Below are 25,126 nucleotides of genomic sequence, written 5' to 3'. Positions count from 1 at the left end.
TCTTTTCTTTTCTTGAAGCTTTTTTTGACTTTGCGGACTTACCCTGAACCTATTTTCCAGCTTTATGTTATTTACTACACCTTCCAGGTAACTGGATATAGCGTAGCAGAACTCGTTGCTGGGATAGTTGGTACGTTGCTTTGAATAAACTAAAGGCCAAAACACCACCAAAATAACGAAAAAGAGGCATGGATGTAGCGTTTACGTATTGAAAGCATGCTGCACCGTTTTGTTTGTACTCGACCACGGCTATTTAATTATGTCTTATCATAGCCGCATGTGCACATGTTTTCAAAAGTGAAACAACGAAGGATGAGTTACCAATAATTAGGCGTCGAATGCAGGAGGAAGGGACGACGAGCTTCTCTCTCGCAAGTTCCTGCTGGTGCCCTACACCGACACCGACATGTGGAAGTGAAGCATCAGGAAGGGGTTATTTTGCCAACGCTTGGCTGGACTCGCCTCTCATGGGGGACTTCCGGAGTCGCAGAAACATTCTCCAGAGAAGGTACACGCTTTGTCTGAGAAGCAGTAAATGACTTGTGTGTCGCAATATAAGACACAGGACAGCTTTAGCTAATTACGCAAATGGACACAAGCAGAGATCTCTTGGGGCACTTTCACATTGAGGATCGATTCGGCCAGCCACGTCTGGACACAAGCTGCTCACTCCGAAGAAGCAGAAACAATGGGACCCAAGAAAGCGTAGGCGTAATCGTCCGGTAATTATGTGCAGTAATCGTGCAGTAATCTAGTGTGGTAATCGTGCTTTTAGAACAAACTCATAGAAACAGCTGCCGTTCCAATCCCTGTTTAGTTGCCACTGCAGCACGAAAACACGTTTTGCACTGCTTACGAACTGCTTAAAGTGAGTGGTCGCTATATATCAATACGGACAATGTGAAACCACCATAGATGCGTAACCCCAATACAGAAGAACGAGCGCGCTGGATAACTATGGAATTTCTGACAAGTTTTATTGCAGCCAAGCCTTTCTAAGACCAACGTTCATTTCCTTGATAGATGCAAACTGTGCTGACAGTTTTTACTTATTCAAAATACCAAGACAGGTGAAAAAGCGTGGCAATGAAAGCACACTAAGCCAGGGGCTATCGACCTGAGTGTTTTTGTCACGAGACAATGAAAAATGCCTCACACAGGCATTTGTAGACCGCAGGAGTAACATGATTCACGCTGACCTGACGTTATGCTTTCACGTTCTTAAGTCTTAAGTCTAATTTCGCAACGACAGTAATGGAAGGACAAGCCGCATAAATATAGCTACGTACTGCATTTTGACGTGGCAGGTGCTCCCAAGGCTAAACAAATTTGTATCAGTTTGTGAAAAGATTTAGCAAATTCACGTGAATACTAACTTAAAAACCACTGACAGAAAAAAGAAACGTGTGTTCAGACAAGCTCATTGCAATAATAATAAAAAAAGTGAATGCGGATTTGTGTATTTGGTTTCGCACCCATTCATTTAATATTTTCGTCTCTTATTTTAGGTCCCATTCATCCCTCCACGTTGCCCTTCGATCTCTCCAACCCGCGACGCAGATCCAGGCAGAGAGTCCAGTGTTGGTAGTCTTAGGAGGCATCAATCCTGAAGATCCGATGAGAGAGGATTTGGGTATATTGCTTCTTTTGCATCGTTGCGGCATATAGTTTATGGGCATGCCTAACCTAGAATAGCAAATCTTTCGAAAAAAGAAATATGTCCTCTTTTTTTTTGTACCGTGCATGATTAATTTTGATAGTAGCAGGAAACTAGTACGCCAGTAGCAAATTCGTTTGCGGGAAGCGCAAACTACAGCAAAGACTTGACCAAGGTTCTCATGCCATGCCTATATTGTTGAGGTAAATATTTTGTTGAAAGAAGTGGCAATGTGGGGGCCGGGGATAATGGTAGATGCGATATCTAAAGGCCGGGGGGGGGGGGGGGGGGTTGTGGGCTCTGAGCTTTTACACTCCGCACCTTTCAGTTGGTAGCGAACAAAAAGCACGGACGTAGAGAGATGAGTAAAATTCGTCTTTTTTGTTCATTTTACCATGTTGTTATGCACAGGAGGTCCCATTTCAGTTTGTAACTACGGGACCTCCTTCTGTATACACTTATGATGTACTCATCCCTTTGTTTGACTCGAAATAAAATGATTCTGATTCTGATTCTGATTTTAGGCTCGGCTGTACTTCGCTACCTTTTTGACGACGACGAATGGCAACTGTGCTGCTTCATGCCCCAAGCCAGGAGCTATCATACCACGGCACTTGTGCGAAATCGTATTTACGTTTTCGGTGAGAGCGATTTGTCTACTGTTTTCGTTGTGTTATTCGGGCATAAGAGGTAGATGGTTTGTCCACGAGGTAAGACAAATTGGGGGCTTGAAACTCCTGAGTAGGCCCTTACCTCGCTGGAGAAGCAAAGACAGCAAAGTTTAGAAGTTATGACTAGTGGAGAAAACATGCCCTAAGTACACGCAGTGCAACTTCTTTCCAGGATATTAACAGATCAGCACCTTGTTTTAAGACAGAGCTGTAAAAGGAGCAGACGGTAATTACATAAAATAAAATTTAATTGAAATGCTCCTCCTCTGAGATTTCTTTCAACGGATGCTTGCCATAAACTTACCTTATTTGCCAAAGTTTGCGTAGAAAGGGCGTTTGTTTTCTAGCCTCACTTAAATGTAGCGACACTCAGCAGTGAACCTGTTTGCCCGCCTGTCCGCTGTAAACATTGTAGCTCGTTTATATTACAGAATTACGGTCTGGCGTAAGTGTGGCTTCGTGCAGCTGTAAAAGTGGCGCTTCAGTTAGCTAAGCTTTACATATTTTATTAGGTTTTATTAAAGAAAGAATGTCGAAGCATTCGAAGAATAAAAATAGGATCTAATTCATCGAGGATCTCGCCTTCTGTCGTCAGTTGTTACTTTTCGTCGTTGACTGAGACCGTTATCACTCCAGGGTGTGTCATTGGCTGCAGTGTTGATGTTTAGCTCTTACATTTGTTTTGCGGATACTTTGTTTGTGATATTGTAGGGTCACTGCAGCCATTAGATTAAGTTTCACGGCCACGAGGTGAACGTTACAGAATGAGACTATTTCTGCTTGTTTCACGTGAATTAAAATTGTGGAAACAATTAGTGTTCTGCTGTAAAATGCAGATACAGCTGGGATGCTATTTTGTAAGAGTGTGCAAAGTGGTCTCTCCATTTTAGCTCGCGCTGGTTAAACAGAGTGGACAACTGACCGACCGGAACCACTCATCGTCCCCGGCTTTTAGGCTCTGTCCAAACGGCAGTCACTGAAATGTAGAGCCCACTTTACGGAAAACTTCGATGTAGCGCGAAACGACACACGGACACAAGAAGGCAGATCACAAGAGGGCCGGTTGTCGAACAGTAAAAAAGACGTTTATTGCAGAGGCGAAATTGATGTTATATACAGCAGACGTGACGAAAAGCTCACGTGTAAATCATGCTCGACGCTTGGGCTGTTGAAGCGCAGCTCTGCTACAGTAAGCTTATTGCTTTCTCTCCGAAAAGGCGGCTTCAACCTCGACGCCCTCGAATACCAAGGCCCCACGCCGTCGGCGCACTGCTTTTGTCTCGACATCGAGAGGATGGTGTGGAAGAAGTGTCCACCCATGAAACAGGCGAGGGCGTGTCACGTCTGCGTCGTCATCGGGCCGCGCATTTACGTGGTCGGAGGCAAGGACAACACTGGCCGGTAGGTGATTCGCTCGATGTCGCCTAAAATTCAGAGGAGAGGTAAAAGCGCACGGAAAACACGGACGAAAAATAGGGACGTTCTTGGTCTTATAACCGTGTTTGTTGCCTTAAAGGGGCCTTGCAACACTTTTTCTACATGGCCAGAAAACGCTGCCGATCGGTAGTCGACGCTCGTGAAAACACGCGAGCCAAACGTTATAGTGCAGCACGTGGCCTGGAATTTACAACCAATTTTCAAAGTCAGCTAGAAATCGTTCCCTGCTCTTTCTACAAATGATGTCATACACACAAACGGCCGCGCCATGTACCCAAATTCGTGGCCATTGGCAGATTTCAGCATCGTGGGCTGCATAGTTACGGCTGCCGCCGCGGGAGGCCGCCACGTGCCCGAGTGCGCGCTCGCGATCACACTGAAAGTAAGCCGCGAGTTCGAAGGAAGAGAAAGAAAATGTGCTCAAGGTCATGAAGTGCTCGTGACGTAACTTCTTTACCACGTGCCATCCGACCCTGCTTAGCTTCCAGCGCGCTCGTCGAGACGAAGAAGAGAGAAAGCAATTGCAGCGTGCGACAAATCTCTAACTCCGTTTCGTAAGGCAATACACTCCTTTAATAAAGCCAATCGAGATTTACTTGGAAAAGTGGTGCAGGGCCCTTTTAACGATCGCTTACGTGAGCACACTTGTAATGTCAGGAACGCGGCTGGTGTTTTTTTAGCGATGCGTTGTAGGAGGTGTGGCTGCTGTTCCATTGTTCGACACGTGGAGAATTGTACACGGAAATAGAGATCAGCTATAAAGGGAGATCATCGAGGCACAAGAGATGGAGAAGATGGGGGAAATGTGCCTAAGCACGCCGTCAGTTCCTCTGACAAAAAAAGAACACAAAACAAGAATTTGATTTTCTGGGCATGACAACGCGGTTTGAAAGTGTCAACTCTTTGTGGCTTCGAACTTCTGCGCATTGCTGTGGTTGGATTATAGGATGCTATATGTAGCGACGTTATCGCAACAATATGGCGGAAGCAGCGTCTGTGTGTGTGTATATATATGTGCCTTTTTTTCCTCCATGTTCGCCGTGCACCTACACCTTTCTTGAATATGGATTACCAACATGCCCAAACTGCCGCAAGAGAAATTATCGCGAGACGTTATACATAACTGCCATTCGTTGTGTTAGTAGCGCAGCGTTCTAGCTTGTTAACTCTTTCAATCGTACAGTCTTTAAAACAGTAGACCACGAAGCGCGCATTCCACGTGAACGAAGCTAAACAGTGTAGCGAGGAACGAAGCACTAAACAACCCTCAAGTACGTCTCTTTCTTGTGGCACCCCACACATATGCAATTCAGCCCGTCTCGCACACGGACTACGTGTATGGAGTGCTCCAATGGGACAGCAAACCTAGCGCATGAAATGTAACAACTTTAACGTTATGCAATAACACCCCTCAGGAGAGCCAGTCCACTCCCATGGCTCAGAGAGGCTAGTTTTTTTCGGGGTGTCTAAAATGTGCCGCCACAAAAAATGTAGCCAGAGAAGGCAAGCGCAATAGAAAGTTCGAGTTGAGGCTATTCGCTGTCTAATTGTGCACCTTATTGGTAGTTTGATTATACAGCAATTCCACACCATAGCATGACATTTTCCTAGGAGCTGGAGTTACTAGAACAATTACCGGCGAAACGCGATTTATGATCCGCTTGATGGGAAAGTTGTCACTTTAAGCGAGCTAATAGAGCACACTTTGATGCATCTTAATGTAACTTTGTGTTTGTGTCCAGGATAACGGACACAGCCGAATACTTTGACGTTGGCACCGGCTGCTGGCGAAGCATTTCCAACCTCCCGCTGCCCCTGATGGCGTCGGCTGCAGCATACTTAGATTGTCGCATTTGGATCCTCGGCGGTATCACGTATTCGACAGCAGGCGATCGCTGCAACGTCATCAGTGACGTCTTCCAGTTCGACCTTCAGGAGGGACGGTACGCTTTTACAGACGGCAGCTGAGCGACCACTCTATTCAATGCTATGTATTGGGGACTGATGGCAGAGACCAAAAGCGTTCTTTGAGAATGTTTATGGTTGCTAATCAGCATGTAAGGGTGAACCGAAAAGGGTCGCCGCCAAAGTACGTCGTATATCAGACGTTTATTTGCAGCCGCCTTCATCCTTTCTTTCTCGTGGAAGCTAGACATTCCAGCGCGCGCGAAATGCCCCTACCTTTATGCGGCCTACGAGAACGCACAGGTGGCACATTGGTGAGTGCTAAAGTTCAGAGTTAAGGCCTTGTATGGCTCATCAGTAAAATAATTCAGTGTCTGGCGGTGTGAACACGAATGGTAACAAAAGTCGGGCGTATCCCGGAAGTTGAATATACGAACAGCGCAACTGACAAGGACAGAGGAAGGTAACAACACACCCCGCTGACTTTCAACAATGAATTAAAAGCGGAGCGAAGTACATATATAGTGAAAACATGGGCATGCGTAGAAGGGTGCAGTTGACAGCCACTGCGATACAATGCCAGCAAAACCCTAGTCACTTTACTGATTGAGCTGGAAACCAGTACACATCTTAAAAATGATCGAGATACGCAATCTCTTTTTGCAATAGCGCAACTGATGGGGAACTTACACATGTACCGTCAAATTTACTTATGTGATAGGGCTCAATTATCTCACGCGTGGCCTGCGAGTGGTGCTTGCCTATTTCCTCGCAACGCTCAAAGAGGGGCACGCAGCCGCAGTCACGGCAGTGAATTCCGAGGTGTCCTTGAACCGCATTGTGCACATTATTATTATGCTCTCTTAAGCGGTCATTCAAGCACCTTCCAGTTTGCCCTATGTATTTCTTACCGCGGCTGCATTTTCGATGGAGGCGAAAATGTCTGAGGCCCGTGTACTTAGATTTAGGTGCACGTTAAAGAACCCCAGGTGGTCAAAATTTCCGGAGCCCTCCACTACGGCGTCTCTCATAATCATATCGTGGTTTTGGGACGTTAAACCCCAGATATTATTATTTCTTACCGCAGGAAAGCGGAAGAAGATACACGACACCAGTAGCACAAGGAACAAAGCGCGTTCTGTGGTTCACAGAGCATCTTACTCTATTTGCAGCTGGTTGATTCACCAACTTATAAAGCTTCGATAGCTTTTCCGGGGCAGAAAAGACAACAGTGATGCCAACGCGTTTCCCAATTTTTTTTCAGCCTATGCGAAACGTTATGCAGGTAAGGGACTGCAGCACAGTTCTTAGGAACTGACGCATTTTGAGGCTGAGACTGCCCTCCTTGCTGATTGAATTGCTTCAAAAGCTTTTCCGCAACAGCAGAAATCAGGGCACTCGGGTAACCAGCGCTTAAGAGGCACTCGACCTGTGCTTTGAAACTTTGTTGCATCGAGTGCGGGCATGACCTCCTAAGAGCGTTGACGAGGCAAACATTAATGATGCCCCTTTTCACCAGTTTTGAATGAGCTGGGTAAAAGGGTAAAATGGGTTTTCCACTTCTCGGTGTGAACAGCCAGCAGAAATGATCACTCCGAAAACAGAGCGTTAGGTCTAAGAACCTAATCGAATTACCTGAAAATAGCTCATGTGTAAGTTCCAGTGGAAGCAAGTGATCCTTAAACAAACCTAGAAGTCTAGGGACAACAACTTCAAAATCGGCATCCGAACAATAAACAAATACTACGAAATCGTCGACAAACCTACAGACCCTCATAACAAGAGACAAGTCAAGATCTTTTTGAATGTGGCTGTCCTTGTGCGAGAGAAAGATGGAGGTCATGCCCGCACTCGATGCAACAAAGTTTCAAAGCACAGGTCGAGCGCCTCTTAAGCGCTGGCTACCCGATTGTCCTGATTTCTGCTGTTGCGGAAAAGCTTTTGAAGCAATTCAATCAGCAAGGAGGGCAGTCTCAGCCTCAAAATGCGTCAGTTCCTAAGAACTGTGCTGCAGTCCCTTATCTGCATAACGTTTCGCATAGGCTGAAAAAAACTGGGAAACGCGTTGGCATCACTGTTGTCTTTTCCGCCCCGGAAAAGCTATCGAAGCTTTGTAAGTTGGTGAATCAACCAGCTGCAAATAGAGTAAGATGCTCTGTGAACCACAGAACGCGCTTTGTTCCTTGTGCTACTGGTGTCGTGTATCTTCTTCCGCTTTCCTGCGGTAAGAAATACATAGGGCAAACTGGAAGGTGCTTGAATCCCCCCTTAAGAGAGCATAATAATAATGTGCACAATGCGGTTCAAGGACACCTCGGAATTCACTGCCGTGACTGCGGCTGCGTGCCCCTCTTTGAGCGTTGCGAGGAAATAGGCAAGCACCACTCGCAGGCCACGCGTGAGATAATTGAGGCCTATTACATAAGTAAATTTGACGGTACATGTGTAAGTTCCCCATCAGTTGCGCTATTGCAAAAAGAGATTGCGTATCTCGATCATTCTTAAGATGTGTACTGGTTTCCAGCTCAATCAGTAAAGTGACAAGGGTTTTGCTGGCATTGTATCGCAGTGGCTGTCAACTGCACCCTTCTACGCATGCCCATGTTTTCACTATATATGTACTTCGCTCCGCTTTTAATTCATTGTTGAAAGTCGGCGCTGTGTGTTGTTACCTTCCTCTGTCCTTGTCAGTTGCGCTGTTCGTATATTCAATTATGGCCTACCAACTTGCCCAAGTTTCCATGCTTCATATCCCGGAAGGTATTGGGGGCCCTGTTGAGGTGCAAAGAGTTTCAAGGGGTGGGTGGTCAGTAAGGGTATGGCAAGTGATTAGATGTGATAATCAGCGATTACGGTGACTCAAATGTAAATTAAAATGATATAAAAGGAATCGGAAGTGAATTAAAGTGAATTAAAGGTGAATCATGTGAAGTGAATCACTCCTGCACTATCTTGCTGTGCAAGATGGCAGTAATTGTAAATAATAATAAATGATAATAAAAGTTTATTCATGTTGAAGTGAATCGAATTTCTATGACGTAACTTGCTGGGCGAGATTTTTCATAGCAAGTGGAAGAAGAAACCATTGAAGAAACGAAGACAGCGAAGGAAAACCACCATATTTATTGGAGAATTCCACACACGCACATACATGAACCAGCAGTAGCGAATGTGTAAATAGCCCATTTTAGCCGTGTAAAAGTTGCAAACCTAACAGTACAAAGCATGAAACGTGGTAATGTGGGTACGAACAGCAAATTGCCATGAAAAAAAAAAACGCAATGTGCACCAGCTATCCAGAAACGCGAATTCTTTATCTGTAAAGAAAACTGAGAAATCCCTCACACATGAAACTTTTCCCTGCTTTTTGATTTCGAAAGGTTCACAAATTTATCATTCAATCTTATTTTTTTCCTTTGCCAATGATACTCGCCGATTGAAATCAGGGGCGCAGCCACTTCCTTTGCAGTGCAGAGGCAAGTTTCCACCAGTGCCTGTGGAAACTTACGCATGCACTGCTGGCTCATGTGTGTGGTTGGGGGGAATTCTTCAATAAACATTCAGTTTTAAGTGCAGCGCTTGTCCCTTCTGGTTGTTCTCCTTCGCCGTCTTCGTTTTTTCTCTGGTTTCCTCTTCCGATTACAGATTTGTATGAACACCTAGGCGACCAATACTCAGCATGTAGAACCAGGGGTGATGTCTAGTCTAGCGAAAGAGAACAAGTGGTGACAGAAATTAACAGTGCAGTCGACTGAGAACGTCGGGGTAATTTGAGTGTTGCGTGAGAGCATAGGCTTTCGTCTGCGCTCTCCTAAGCGTTAGCTAAAGGGACCATGAATTTTTCCCTCGGTGCTCAGCTGGTGATTTCAGCCGAGGCTGTAAAACATCGGCTGAGGTGGTGAATTAGGATTGATACTAGTTAACACTAAAGCTTTTGACGTCTGACGAGGACGAACGTGTGCGTCTCCCTCAAGCCTAGCCGTGGTACTGCGTGCGTTGCTTCCGTAACGGCATTGTATCCGTAAGAGCGTCGTGTTTCGCATAGTGCGCATGAGTAGAAGTTCCGCGCACGCGCTCTATGCGAAACGTGACGTTCTCAAGTATGCATCGCCGTTGCGGGAGCAACGTATAAGACTAAAATTTTCCTTTAGTAAATCGAACACAAGTTTATGGCATTTGGGCGCAGCTGGTTCCGGTCGGTGGGCCTGTGGATGCCCCTGGCGTACTCACTGGCGCTGACCACAACGGACTCCTCCTCCGGTGAACAGCGTCTGTGGCTGTGGGGAGGCATGGATGGCGATGGCCGTTCGGTGGGCGAGCTTCGCTTGTGGAAGCCAGACCGGCGCGCCTGGAAGAGCTACTTTCGACTACAGCGCCCTCGACACGCATTCTCTGGCGCCGCCAAAGGTGGATACTGTATAGACACGCGTTCACACTAAAGTCGGTCACAACATAAGGATAATTACAGGCCCCGCCCCCAGAGGTGTGGCGCTCCTGCCGTTAATTTGTTCGAGATAGTCGTACTAGTAGTTTCCGTTATGACCCTATGTGCTTCATCGCTGTTAATGGAAATACCTACGCATGATAAGAATTAAATGTTCGTCGTCCCTATTTAGAGTACCATTATTGGCTGAGCAGTGATGTCGGAATCTTCTATGAAATTAAGCAGGAAGTTAGTTTTCGACCGAAAGCCAGTGATACGAGCATGGGTCGTATTGAACAATTACCGACCTGAAAGTTAGGTCTACTGTGCAGTTAGGTCTTGTTAGGTCTACTATGCACCTACCAGCTTAATCAATCACACTGCTCGTATTTGAAGCGTACTGAAGCGAAGCGCTACACGTCCGGAAAGGATAAAATGCAGTCTAAACTTTCAAGAGCGTATGGGGGTGAAAGGTGAAGACCACCCGGACATTTCGATTTAGGTCATGTTAAGGAACCTCAGGTGGACGAAATTAATCAGTAGCCTGCCAATACGACCCGCCTCATAATCATATTGTGGTGCTGGCACCTAATATCCTGATAATAATTAATAAATTAATATGTAATGCGTGCATTTCTTCATGTGATGTGCTTTGTGGCGTAGCCAAGGGCTCGCGCCACCATTATTGGTGTGTAACGCACTGCCTCTCCAATGGCGCGAATTTTCTACCGAGTCCTCCTGGCACTTAAATTTCGCCAGGCATTCGAATGGTCACAATATCGACACCTCGCTAAGTACTGCGACATTAATCTTGGGTGCTTTTATAATGACACCTCTTACCGAACAGATTGGAATTTAGGCATTGTAATGAAGCACGCCACGTAAAAGGAGATAAAGAGAAGCCATTGCAGATATTGCAGCGCTAATTCGTGTGCCCTGTGCTTCGCTTTGTAATTCTCACCGCTCAGTGCACTACGAAAACCTCTACGGTTTCCCGCGCCCGGCGTGCCCCGTATGTTTTAACGCGACAGCGTTAAAGAGCTCGTTCCGCAGAAATTCCTGTGTCAACGTCGTTGGTTGTGTGCAAAAATCATCTTGTATAAAATAAATAATAAAAATTCTTAGGTTCGAGTGAGATTCGAACCCAGGCCGTCGGCGTGGTAAACAGATGTTCTACCACAGAGCGATTCCATTGCTTGGAACTGCACCGACATTAACTTTAATGCTTCACAAACAAACGCGTCCTGTGGACAGGTGTCACAGTACGAGATGTAATATCGCACTAAAACGGGGTACAAGCGTATATTGCCATCGGGCGTCACACCATGTGAACTGCATAACGAGTTGGTAGTTTAAAGCCGGTGACCACAAAAGGCACACACATTACTGCGCGTATTCCCTTACGAACACGTAGTGGGTGCATCGCAACTTCGAAAAAGTATCACGCGCGTAATTGCAGCTGTTTTAAAGCATGCCACCCGTTGCAAAGGGCATACACATTAGTACGCGCATTCTCTTACACACACGTAGTGGGTGCACTGTTGTCATAAGACCGCTGTTGAAGAGGGCGGAAACCTTTACCTTTACGATAGGTATGTCGAGTGTGTGTGTGCGCGCGTGTGTGTGAGACCGAGCGACTGAACATAATCACAAGCGAAACAGAGCACGATGACGATGGGGCCAGATATCGCTATCGCGTTCAACTCTTAAAGGCGAAGCTTAAGCGTCCCCCAATTTTTTTCTGAATCGTTTGGAAAGCTTTGTATTGTTAACTTGTGTTGACATAGCCGTTAGTGATGGCCGACTGTGTGTGTCACCGGGATGGTACGCAAGTCAAAGCTATCCAGCGATAATCCTTACTCTGTTGACAGCGTTTGTCTAGCTGAAACGCCTCACATAGTGGTGCACGTGCCATCGATACTAGTATGTCACATCAATGAGAGTGATTCGTTGTTCGGTAAAATAATAAAGCCTGGACTTATAATCAACAAAGTTCGAAAAAGCATAGGTTAATACAACAAGCACCGAAGCAGTAGGTGGAGAATATAGCAGCGAAGCTTGCGTAAAATTTTGTTTGTGCGGGAATCTTTTCAAAGGGTTTACCATAAATATTGTACACTACTCGCGCATTTATGCAAACTATTGCAAACTTAACAATTTATTAAAAAAAGTTTACTCCCAACTAAATACTGTAAATCTCTCGCAGTCGTCACGTGCACTCGACTGAGAAGAAAAAGAAGATAAACAATGACTTTTTTCTTCGAGTCGTTTTAGAGAAAATCTCAAGGGACCGTGTGAGCGTTTTGTCCGACGACAATCTTTCTTTCCGTCTCTCAGGCGACTTGCTGTGCATCGTGGGAGGAACAGAGTCGCGCAGCAGCCCTGCCGCCAGCGACGCCAACACGCAAGTGGACGTGGCCGTGAAAGAGGTGCACTCGGCATGCCCTCTGCCGTACCCCTTGACCGGCACCAGCGCCCTTGCGATTCCAGCTCAGGAGAGGCCGCCGTCCTTTCGAACAGCGAAGCAGTCGGTGCGAATACGTACTCATTTATTGTGAAACGTTCTCCGGGAAACCTTGAACGCGGGGTTTGACGTTGTGTCGCTAGGCGTTGCGATGCTCCACCAGGGGCACTATTCCGCCACGATGTCGAATTCCGTAGGCTAAAGCTTACAGTTTGCTACAATATTTACTAGGGGGAACTGTGGTGCTGCGATCGTTCAGCCACCATGGTAATGATGGGTAGCACATGGATTTGCCTAGTCTTCAGGCTTGTGGCCTCAAACGCACTCGCGGCTTCGTTTGTCTTTGTGTTGTGGCTTTTGTTTCGGATTAACGAATGACTCGTTGTGATCCTCGTGAGCCTATTTGAATTGGTGAGCCTAAAAGGGTCAAGGTGGTGAAGTGGGACTGCTGAACTTTTGCTGAACTTATATTATATTTGTTATATTATATTATATTATATTTGTTATGTTATATTTGTTGTATTATCCATTTTTGTATTCTTGCAAAGTTGATTATTCCTTTGAAATTTTCTCGATGTTTGCACATTTGTTTATTGCAATGTTCCCCACCTGCCTGGTCTTCAGTGACCGCAGTATTTTCTAAATAAATAAATAAAAAACTTCGTGAACTTCCTCGTTGGACAAAGTACCTGCAAGCCACACGAAGCCACACAGAGCCGAAATTAGGCGAATCCATGCAATAACCCATCATTCCCGTGCTGGTTGAAACGCCATGCGTTGCAGCTCCCATTGACACTTGGGCCAGATTTCCCTCTAGTTTATTATGAAAGTCTATGCCCCAAAGAGCGCAGCAGCGCAACTGCCGGTTGCTGTCACATGTGGGAGAGTCCCGTGACCTGAACGGAAACGTAACGCATGACGTCACTGGTAGAGTGGCACGTCGCTGTCGACCGGGGTTCTGGCAGTGGCGATGCTGGCAAAAATAGCGAGGACTGCGATGCGGCACGGCGTAGGTTACTGGCCCCGAAGTAACATGGGCCGACTGCTGACACTGCCAAAGTAGCGATACTTATCCAGCGCCACGCAGAAGCTTTCTTTTAACGCGAGAACGTTGAAAAGCTCATTTCGCCGAAATTCCGGTGTCGGTGTTGCGTCGTTGGTAGTGAGTGAAAAACAGGCGTTGTCCGTGAGCAAAAATTCGAGGTAAATGCAAATAAAGAAATATTAAAAAAATATTCTGTTTGAATGTGACCGGGGATTCAAGCCTGCGACCCCTAGCTCCGTGGCGCGATGCGTTTCGTCGCTTGACCACCACGTATACATCGTCGCGCATACTAAGGCGAGCTATTGATAAAAAACGTTGGTGGTACGCACATCTCGGAGGTGCTTCAGCATGGCAGAGGCTTGACTATCACCCGCGAGATGGCGCAATGGTCCCACGAGGCGCTCGCCCAACCGTGTGTCGTCGCGCCGCATGCATGGATGTAGGAGCCGGAGGGCGTCCGCACTTTGGCTTTCCTTGCGGCACGGTTTAGGTGTTCACCGAGAAGTGAAGCCAGGCAAGCGATTGGGAGGCGATACGAACACGGTCCGATTACGCTGTCGCGTTCTACTCTTAAAGGTGAAGCTCAAGCGTCCTTCAATATGCTTTTTAAAATTTTACCGGTCTTATGACGTCATGCGTGACGTTTCTGCTCACGTCACGGGACTCTCCAGCATTTGACCTTGTCTTCTAATGCCTGTTTAAGCTACGCGTTCGTATATTAAGTATCATTTGACGGCGATCGGAAGTTCAGCTGTTGCGCTCCTTAAGGTACGGAAAGACGCTTCGCCGTCTTGCCAACCAGGAATTTGATGCATAAATTATGAGCGTACTTGAAATTGTCTGAAATTTGAAAATTTCAGACATTTTTTTAATGTGCGCTAGTATTACGAATTATCAGAATTTTAAGAAAAGATTTTTAGCCATAATCAAGTATCCATTGCAGCTGGTACATTAATTTTTTTTCTTTTACAACATCATAGACCTAATAAAATTAGGTCAACGGGTGCCGACCAACATTATTTTGACGTCTTTACGAATTTAAACAGACGCATATCAGATGGAACTTTTTCATAACAGTGAACTGTCCACCCCAGGGTGCCGTGCGTACTTGCACGGTGCTATTGTATGCTCGAGCACTTTGTGTATCACTGTAATTACTGCGCAGGACGACGACAGCACGGACGAGAGTGCGTACAAGATGCGCACCGTGTACCGCCGTTATCGCCAGCGCGTAAAAGTCAAGGACGAGGATGAATCAACAGATTCACAGGTATGCACCACAGCCTGCTAAAAAAACGCGATATGCAAAGAGCCGTGCACTACACCGGCTACTGCAAGTAAAACTCCACCATCGCCATCACGACAATCCCAAGTGGTCAGAATTAATCCGACGTCCGCACGTGTTTTTACGTTTCACCCCCATCGAAATACAACCGCCGTGTCCGGGAATCGAACCCGCGCCTTCGACTTTAGCACCGCAACACCATCGATGTTAAGTTGTTATCACGGTAAGCGCTGCGTACACTATGACGAGATAAGTCGAAATCGAAGCAAATTCAATCTACAAATAACGGGACGTAGAAAAATAAAACGCACAGAAACACGAAAGAAGGGCAGTGGGCGTTTCCTACGTCCTAGTATTTTGCGTTGTTTGCAGTTTGAATGTGAACAACCAACGCCGAAGCTTTCACCTGGCACGCACTTCGCTTGAACTCCCGGAATCGCGCATAACACATTCGCGAAGGCCTTGTTTCAGCCGTGCTTACCTCGCTGATGTTCACGTCAAAACTGCTTTGGTCGCAAAACACACACACACCACTAGTGAAGACGACGGGACTTGTGGTGTGTGTTCTTCTTTGCGGCTAAATCAGTTTTAACATGAACATATACCAAATCACCCAACTAGAACCTCGCTTAAGGTCACTGATGTGATTGAATGTCAGAGAATAACAGCGGTTTTATAAAAGAAACTACAGTACCAGGCTCCAGAACTAATTTGAGTAGTCCGTCTCTGTCTCTTCATTCTGCGCATCAGAAGCTCGCTTAGAAGCACCTCCCGTCTGAAGGGCAGAAGAAATTATCCCTAGAGCGCTAAAGTCACTGGTGCATAATTTTCGAGACTGAGCAGGCCTGAAGCATTCTTCCTGTTGGTAGCACTGTATCTTTTTCCGCAATACGGTTGTGGGACAGTGGGTTCGTTTGCCTTGAGGAGGGTCATTAGGGAGTGAAATCACTCTGCAACGCCCGTCGCACCAGGTGCTTCGGGGCGAGTCAACAAGTGAACGGTCGCTTAACCTCTGAGCGGACTCCGGCGGCACTCACGCTCGGCGACACGTCAAACGCGCTCTTACGCTTCGTCTTCTTCGTGGTGCTTTTCGCATCGCCAACCTTGGGAAAGCAAACAATGACCTCGCGCGCGCGGGACGCGTGGCTGGACGGCCGCAGAGCCGCTGCTGTCGTTTGAAGAAAGTGCCCCAATAGAGTTCGCACAAGGACAAGGAAAATACACAAAAAACAAAAAGGAAAATGCGACTCATAAACTGTCTTTCCCAAAGCCTGTAGGTAGCCAGGATAAAAAGAAAAGTACAGGGGAACGGGGGGCAGGGAAGTCTCCTGCGCTCCGTGGTATCTCAGCAGCTATGACGTTTCGCTGGGAAGCACGAGGTCGCGAGTTTGATTCCCCGACACATTATGATGGTGGCGAAGTGTAAAAATACTCGTGTTACGTGCATTGGGTGCCTGTTAAATAATTCCAGGTGACTCCAACCAATAAAGAAAGAAAAACAGCACAAACGGATGGAACACGAGAAAGACAAGACGCATGGATACAGCGCTGACTCGCAACTAAAAATTCATTGCTTCGAACGCACTGCTTTTATGGTACGCATCGGACCGCAAAGAAAAGAGCCGATGAACCATGTAGTTACAAAAAATTGTGTTGACAAAGCCACGTGTGGTGACAATTAGTACGGAGTCCCCCGTTGCGGCGCTTCTCGGGCTGATATCGGGGGTCTGCAGTGTAAAATTATCCTAGTTAGTGTTTTGTAAGTCGCCATAGAAACCGGCTCCTCCTAGAATAACCCCCTGTACGGCAATCCTTGTAATCATATCTTAGATGTGGCACGTCAAATCCCCTACTTCAACTTACATTTTCTAAGTCGCCCAAGAAAGCCGCGCTTTTTAGAATAATTAAAGGAACCAGTACTATGGATGGCACTGCACGCTATCCTTCTAGGACAGGGCGGAGCACGGAACGCCATTAGAGGCGTAGGATAAAGAGAAAACTCTGAAAAGGAGTAAAAAAAGCGAGAGAGAATAGAGGAGGTTCTTGATGAACTTCTGGGAAGTCACGCCTCACCTGATGGACAGAAAGTGATTACGCACCGTACTACCTGGCGTCCTAGCTCGCGAAGACGGAAGCTGAAACGCTGATGGACCACGTAAATCAATTAACGGCTCCGACGTGGGCACGTCCACCGATCGCAATTTTGCTGCGTCGCTCTTTTCGCAGGCGCAGTGGCTACTTTGCATGCGAAACCTTTGCTTCCGTTTCATTTCCTGCTTGTTATTCTACTTTCGCAGCTCTACTCACGCTTGTCAGGGTTGAAATGTGCGATTATATGTGCCTGTGTGTGTTTACAGATGACTGGTCGTACTCTCACATACCTTCGATTGGCCTTTTGCACTGAACAAGAAAGTTGTCTGTATAGCGGGGCTGCGGGGTATTTCTGATGAAAACTTCGTGTTACTTTTGCGTGGCGTTCCGCTCCTGGTGCGAGCTTTTCTAAGTTTATTACGCTTCGCGAAGCTTTTGGTTGTGAGTGGTTGTCCATGTGAAGGGGCTTGGTGGCATGCTAATAGTATCAGCCTCCTCAGCGTCCAATATAGAAAAGCCAGATCCAATTGTCACCACCTCTTACTTCGCGCAACACAGTGCCCGAACAGGTTTAGTTTTTATATTTTCTTTTCTCAAAGCGCAGCTGGTATGTAAGGTATGCGTACCTGTTGTGCGCCTGAAGTAAAGGTAGGAAAAATGCATCGGCTGTGTGGGAGGACCGTTATATATTTCGCGGGCTATATTTCGAGTTTCGTGTACCGCACGAGGTCTTTTTTCTTTCTTCAGTCAACTTAAGACAAAACTTAATATGGAACCCGGCCAATTGCCGTAATGGTGTTGTTTAACAGCAATGAATTGCTTTCAACTTAATATAATCAAAATCTAGAAACTGACACAGCTCTTAAGGGCATATTTCTTTCCGATGATTGTGATTCTTAAGTCTGTAAAGCAGAGAGTGTCGCTCAATAGACACACAAAAAGCTTCAAAGAAACCATCTCTTCGACTCGGTGTGAAATGGATATTGCAACCCAATAACTTTCAAGCTTGCCTCATTTGTGATGAGTAAATTTGAGGAATGCACATTGAATAGTGAGTCGTGGTCTACAGTGTATACGTTTGAGTAGTAAGGTAGTACAGCTCATCTTGAAGATGGCACGAAAAAAAGAAAGAAAGAGGAAAGTAAATGGCACGTACAAGAGGAGATTGAAAGACACCTCACGGCGATGCCTTCTCTTGTCCGTGTCTAAATTTCCTTTTTTTAGCGCTGTTTGCAAGGTGTTCAAGAGCTATGAACAACCAGCACAGTTGTCGATTCTTCTACAGCATTGTTCACTGTGCAGTTAATCACACGCGGAGCTACACAGTGATCGAGTGCTTCGTTTAAAGCATCAGAACATCATCGAACATTGAATGTCGTTGGAGGCAACTTTTCGACAAGTGGACTTGAAGAAAACTTTGCCCCCAAGAGATCAAGACGTACGTGAACATTGTGCTTAAGAAGGCACCTGCTGCCTTGCCGAAGACCACTTGTAGGAACGTTGAATCGTGCGAAATTTCCTTTCTCGTCACTTCGAACTTCCATTTCCCCATCGACCTCTTTCTTGTTTCCTTTAATGTCTGTCAATAATGTCTCTTCCCGTCTGTCTTTCTGGCTGTCTGCCTTACGCTCACTTGTACAACCTAATGAAACGAACAGACGATGAAGCCAAAAAAGTATTGGGGCATTATTTGTAGTCTTTAACTGTAATGTGGTAATTAGAATACAAATATAAGGGAGAGCTACGGCTCTACCAATACAGCTACAGCTGCATTGGTAGAGCCGTAGGCGTAGCCGATGCCGCTGTAGCTCAATATGTACACTATCAAACGCGTTATCTGAAGGCTGTAGGTTCGGTCCCTACCAGCGGCAAGTTGTTTTTTCTACCACTATTAATGCTTTACATTGATATCATAATTACGACATTGCAGTTAAAGACTACGAATATTGCCCCTGTACTTTCCTTGGCCTCATTGTCTGTTACTCTCATTAGGCCGCACGTAACATAAAAAAAACGAGCCCTTTCACCAATTCCCCTTCCTTAGTTTATACACATTTGTGAAATGCCTGCTGAGGACATCGACCTCTCTGTAATGCTTTTTCTTCAATCCAATGTTCAGACACTTATCTAGACAGAAACAAACACTAGGTACCTGGATAATTTCATGGCTCAAACATTTCGCCAGGAGTGATCGAAGGCAACCTTACCAGAACGCTCTTGTAAAACTCATTCCGAAGCCGATAAATGCTTTTTTTATGCTTTACCATTAACGAACATCTTTTTTTGGCACTTTCTGGCTGGCCTCCCCGATACGCTGATTGACGAAACTGCGGCAGTGTTTCGCCGAAATTGTAAATTTATGCCGTTGCCGCAGCTGAGTTTGGCAACTATCTCGCGCAGTCGCAAAATGTTCCTTGATTGGCCGGCATTAGCATGATTGGGCTGTTCATTCTCAAGGAAATATCGTCGAAGAAAAGTAACACAAAAATAGGAGAACTGTTGATTTCGTAATTTCTTACCGTCCGCAAGATTGGCAAGGACTGTGTTTTGAGGCGTGCTAACAAGTACTTTTCCTTCTTCGAAATTTGATCTCTATAATTTTTTGTCTCATATTCGAAGGGAGAACGCAGCGAAGCTGGAAACTTTTGTCCAGCTTACACAATATATTTTCTAGCCTGTGTACAGAGGTTTCAGCTTTGAATAATGTTGGCGTCGTTCAAAATACAAAGTCCTGCGTATCTATTTTTTGAAAGCGGCACTTTTTATTCCGTTGTTTCTTGTGTTGCGGCTGCCCACTGAATTTCCCAGTAATGTATATGTTATGGGGCATGCAATAAACTGTTGTTCACTATTCCAGAAAAAAAAGACGAAAATAGTAGAAATAGTCTACGCTCGATTAGCAAGAATTCGGCAGTCATATACTGATTGGTTCTGAGTGAGAACTCTATGCTATCAGAAAGAGTTGACTCTGAGATGAACTCTATGTAATAGAAATCATGAAGAATTGACTTCATTTTGATCAAGTTCGCCATGTTCGGAAGTAATGAAACCATTAACCTTAAAAAACACACTAAAATTTAGCGATAAATAATACGCAGCCTCTGTCATCACTCGGTAAATTAAAAGTAAGAACAACAGAAGATAACGTTTCCTCTTATTGCATACATTTTAATTGTGGGTACCTGCTACGAGATTTTAAACCGAGCTCTCGACTGAAATGCTCAACTGACAAGTGACTCGAGCTTTTTTCTTTAGCTTTCACAAACTCGCGAAAAAACTCGTAGGGTCCCTTATGAATTCGCCTAAGACGACTCGAAGGCAAAAGCATTCTTCTGAGTCGATGTGTTGATTCTCTCCTATGATGGCGTCATAGTGACATGACTATGACGTCACAAATGTTGGCGATCTGTGACGTAATGATGACGCCATATGGTGGCGTCATCACGTGATCATGATTTTTTGCAGCAGTTGTGTTGACGCTGCCGGTCAACTTTCGTGTTTAATGCATCCAAGGCTTTCGCTTTTATTGTCGCCCCGTTACCTTCATAGGCTTTCCAATCGGAGATTTAAATAGTGAGTTTTGCTGGCATTTCCGGCACCGTTTGCTTGTAATTTAAGACATTATTCTTACCGAGAAGTGAAGTTGTATTCCCCTGTCTTGGAACACCTTACTGTTCCCAGTATCTGCGCCTTGTATCGACCGATCCTTGCAGCAACGGCACGAGCCGTGCTGTCATTTAGTGAATCGCCGTGCGGCAACTGGGACGGTCATTCCACTCGTGGGTCACACGTAAAGAAAAAAAAAACACGAAAACAGGAAACTGATCAAGAAAAAACGAAGGAAGGAAAGCAGTATGCGAAAGGAGACGGGGCAGTATAAAGCCCGTTAAAACGGTGACGAAACAGAAGCGGCGAGGGGGCATTAATAAAACAAGCCTTGCAGGCCGTGGGCAGAAAGTTGGCTGCTGGCGGACTGTGCGTATAATAGTGTGCAGTACTGCGTCAGGTTTAAACACTGGGAGCACTGACAGAACCCTTCGCTCACAATTACGTGTACGTTTGTCATCGCTCCGCAAGCGTTGGGCAACAATGTTGACTATTGTATTGGTATTAATATTCTATTATAGTGATAACATTTTTCCAATAATACCAATTAATATACTTTTATTAATGTGTAAGTTCACGTCGAAGGCAAATGGGAGTTGGAATAATTTGGCTTACCCAGTGTTGGGAAGTTGAATGTCGTGCTGATCAAGTGCGCGGGCACTGGTCAATCACGAATTGTTTCCACGTGCAAAGAGCTCCTTGAACTGACCTCTTGGTGTTTTAGACAAGTCAATAGCATCCGCGACACTGTACAGTTTTAGCGGAGTGGAGCATAGAAAAGCGAAATCAACTTAAGAATCACAGAAAAAAAACAATAACGTGAGGGCGAGGGTGCTGCTATGGTAGCTGGGAAAGGGAGAGACTTGAGTCGGGTTCAGTTAAAAAAAAATAGCGACGAGGGCATACCGAGTGCATTAGTGCGTTTAGTCAGTCAGAAAGGTCTTTCCTCCCGCTTCTCATCCACCCGGAGGTCTGCAGAATTGATCGCCCAATTTCGAATATTGAGAAACGCTTTCTTCTAGGAACGATGTTCGAGATAATGTTTGTGGAAAAGTACGAAGAAACATCAAAAGCTGTTAGCTCGACGCGATAAACAGAAGAGGGGGCTCTCTGGTTCACGTTTCAAGACAGCGCGGGTATTTTTTTTTTCTTTTCGCTCGTGTTCTTCATTCTTCTGAGTTTCCCGTGAGGCGAAGTTATTCGTTCCAAGAAACAGGACACCATGTAGCTGTCAATTTCACGTTTTTTTTAGTTCACTGTTTCTGTCCTACCTCTAGACAAAGGGACGGCTTCTGAGAACTTTTACTGGTCTGTTGTTCCGGGTGCTTTGTGCCAAGTTAACGCAAGCTGCCCTCTCGGTGGAAGAGGACACGGAGTGGTGTACTTTAACTCTAGAAGTGGAGGCTAGGTGGTATTGGTGCTCGAATGTTTTCGTTGGCTTTGCCTGAGGAGCAGCTTTATGAATGTTTAAGAATCGATTATCTCTCCGGCGATATTTGAAAGGCTATTCGTTTGCACTATGCCTGGTCTCATGAAGATTCGACCGAATCGGTTGGAGAAGAACGGTAAATTATTCTGGCAAACATTTTACGCACAGGCATAAAGTAGTACGATATATGGTTCTTGCAAAAAGCTTGAATACTCATGATTTAAAATGGAGGAGCGCTATTCGCTGAGAAAGTTCCTTCGTTGCTTTTGGTCATCGCGATCGCATTCCTGGATAGGGCTAAATTGACACGCTGTCAAAAGCGTGTGTCGTGTGGTGTGATGCCTTTTGTTAGGCGCCAATTATATTGAAAAAAAAAAAATGAACCCAGCCAAAGCCATATGGACTATGTGTTGAATTAAAATGTAGGACTAAGAAAAAGAAAGAATGAGAACAGAAGTGTGCGCAGGTGGGAGCCGAACCGGTAACTCCATTATTACTCGTGCGTCGTTTTTCACAGCCATAGGGCATTGTAGAATATGCATAATAAACTCATAACATAAAAGGTGCAAAATACTTACTTTTAGGTGCCAGAGAAAAACAATCAGTAAAAAAGACAGAGGCAAGAGCGTCTACGTTATGTTGTTGTGATTCTTAGGATTCAGTGTGTAAAAAAAAAGCAACAATAAAATAATGCATGTGAGCACAACGCCGCGAATGCTCTCAGTCACACACACACGCAAGTTTGGAACCACGGCCTTAAAATACGACGTTCAGCACTTGCAAACGTCATCATATTTCGCAAAAAGATTTATGACAAGATATGCAACTTATGGGCAGAAACAAAGGTACAGTACGCGGAGTGCGACAAGCGTCTTTCTTAATAAAAAAAAAAAAAAATAATAATAATAATAACGATACTACTACTACTACTACTACTAATAATAATAATAAAAATGATAATAATAATAATAATAATAATAATAATAATAATAATAATAATAATAATAATAATAATAATAATAATAATAATAATAACGAAAAAGTTGAGCTAGCCACGTGTGCCGGATTGAGAGGTAGCTCTGCAAGCATGCGCATGCGCCGATAAGTTTTTATGTCTTCTTCGTTTTCCGCCGCAGTGCGTTCTTTCAGTTGCGAGTCGGCGTTTGAGTTCTGATCTCTTCTTTTGTGTCTGTGTCTGCACGCCAGCTTCTAGAAACCTACAAGAACTGGTGGACTAAAACTGGGGACATCACGAGGAAGCCAAGCTATAGCATAGTTTTCCTTTGTTCATTTACAGTTTCCCGCGGTCGGCGTGTACGAAACGACGAGGATCTTGGACTCGACGTTTGACAGCTCACGGATACGACGCCAGGAAATTTCGAGAGAAAAGGTGAGCCACTGAGAAAGTTTCGGTGGTCAGGCCGCAGTATATGTACAGCCGCTGTGAGAGTTCTTGTGTACGCCACCTGCGCCCTAAAAGCGTGGATGTCGCAGTGTCTATGACATTGCGCTGAGTAGTAAGAGGTTGCGGGTTCGATACTCAACCCGATACCAATAGCGACTGTGATGGCTGTGCTTTTATGGGATGTGACACTAATGTACAGTGCTTTGTACGGTGAACAATAACGAATCCAATGTGGCACAAGTTAACCCGAAGCCCCTACTACGTCTCTCTCGCTATCAATTCTGTAGCAGGGCCAGCGCCAAGATTTTTTTAACGGTAGAAGGGGTGGGGGGGAGGAGGCTGAGCCTGTTCTGCAGATTCGGGAGGTTAAACTTGCTTTGGAAACAGAGGGAGGTCACATTTCTAATTCCTAATTTAGGTCTCCTAATACGCCGTGATTGAGTAATTTGGTGTTGCAAGCTTTACCTCGAGGCCTTCATAAATGTTCTTTCGAAACTACTCAAACTTCGGTTAGATTGAGCAGCGAAACGAACCGTGTCTGCTAAGGGTGTTTTAGCCCATGCTTTAAAAGCTTGGCTTCGTCAGATATATTGCCACTCTATCACCACATACCGACTGCAATTTCTTGAATTGCGCTGTAGTTCTCCAGCAAGAAAGAGCTCTGTTCGCTCATAACACCTTCGTTTCACGGTGATAACACATCAGCGTTCCACCGACAGCGCTTGAAAATAAATGTCAAATGAACGAATATTGTCTCCGAATCCCGGATGTTATATGACGGTTGACGTTTTATGAAAAGCGTAACATGAGATCATTCAGGCGAGCAAATACCAAGGTTCGCTTGCCGGAATCGAGATGTAATAATGCCTTTCATTTGTTGTGACACTTTTACGTTGTACATGTCCAGGCAAAGGGATGCAATAAGGACGAGCAGTCATTTTTCGCACTTAAGATCTGTGGTTGGATTTCATTACAATAAAAAAAAATATTTTTCGATGAAACAGCGAACATTCTGAAATCCTCTATGAACTCCGCTACGCAAACAAGTTTCCGTGACAGCGATTCTTACTTATTTGACTAGCACACGCATGTCTTAAGACTTTCGCTGGCTTCCCAAGTTCAACGGTTCTACGAAAAATCAAGAGATTGTTCATGCTGCCTTTCTCAAACCAAGACTGAAATGGGCTAATTCTCCGCTTCTAATTCTGCTTCCGTCGTTAGTGTAAAGATGTCACTTCCCTGTTCTAGTGCGTATATCTTTAAGTAGTTAGCTTCTGGGGTGAAGGAAAGAAGATGACTCTTAAGGGCTCGTTTTCTTTGTTAGACACAATATTAATGAGAACTAACAGACAAAAACGCCAAGGAAAGTATAGGGGGTGTTATCTGTAGTATTTAGAATATGAATGTGAAGAAAGTAAGTGGACGTTTCGTCCACTTTACTTTCTTCACATTCATATTCTAAATACTACAGATAACACCCCCTATACTTTCCTTGGCGTTTTTGTCTGCTAGTTCTCATTAATATAGCTTTTGGGGTGTAATTTATTAACTTTCAAAGACTGATGTTCTTCGTCTGTCACATACGCTATGTTCACAGTCGCCCACACATGGTACGAAAGAAGAACGCCTCGCTGTGGAACTTCGGGACGACTCGAGACAGCGGCGAAAGGAGCTCGAGAAAAAGAGGGTATGCCATCACGCTGCTTGA

General features: G+C 45.2%; 1 protein-coding gene across 1 annotated transcript; it reads left to right on the top strand.

The window, feature by feature from the left end:
- Positions 1–350: 350 nt before the first annotated feature.
- On the top strand, positions 351–25,126 carry LOC119404577 (beta-scruin-like). The gene is made up of 10 exons (XM_037671123.2): positions 351–508; positions 1,509–1,633; positions 2,182–2,298; positions 3,546–3,729; positions 5,508–5,708; positions 9,857–10,077; positions 12,431–12,624; positions 14,768–14,872; positions 23,311–23,403; positions 25,016–25,126. The coding sequence occupies exons 1-10, from the start codon at positions 468–470 to the stop codon at positions 25,124–25,126; spliced, it is 1,392 nt and encodes a 463-aa protein (XP_037527051.2). The 5' UTR covers positions 351–467.

This window comes from Rhipicephalus sanguineus, chromosome 9, assembly GCF_013339695.2.
Source record: "Rhipicephalus sanguineus isolate Rsan-2018 chromosome 9, BIME_Rsan_1.4, whole genome shotgun sequence".
NCBI lineage: Eukaryota > Metazoa > Arthropoda > Arachnida > Ixodida > Ixodidae > Rhipicephalus > Rhipicephalus sanguineus.
The sequence above is the reverse complement of the archived record's forward strand: the minus strand, read 5'-3'. Positions and strand labels throughout refer to the sequence as shown.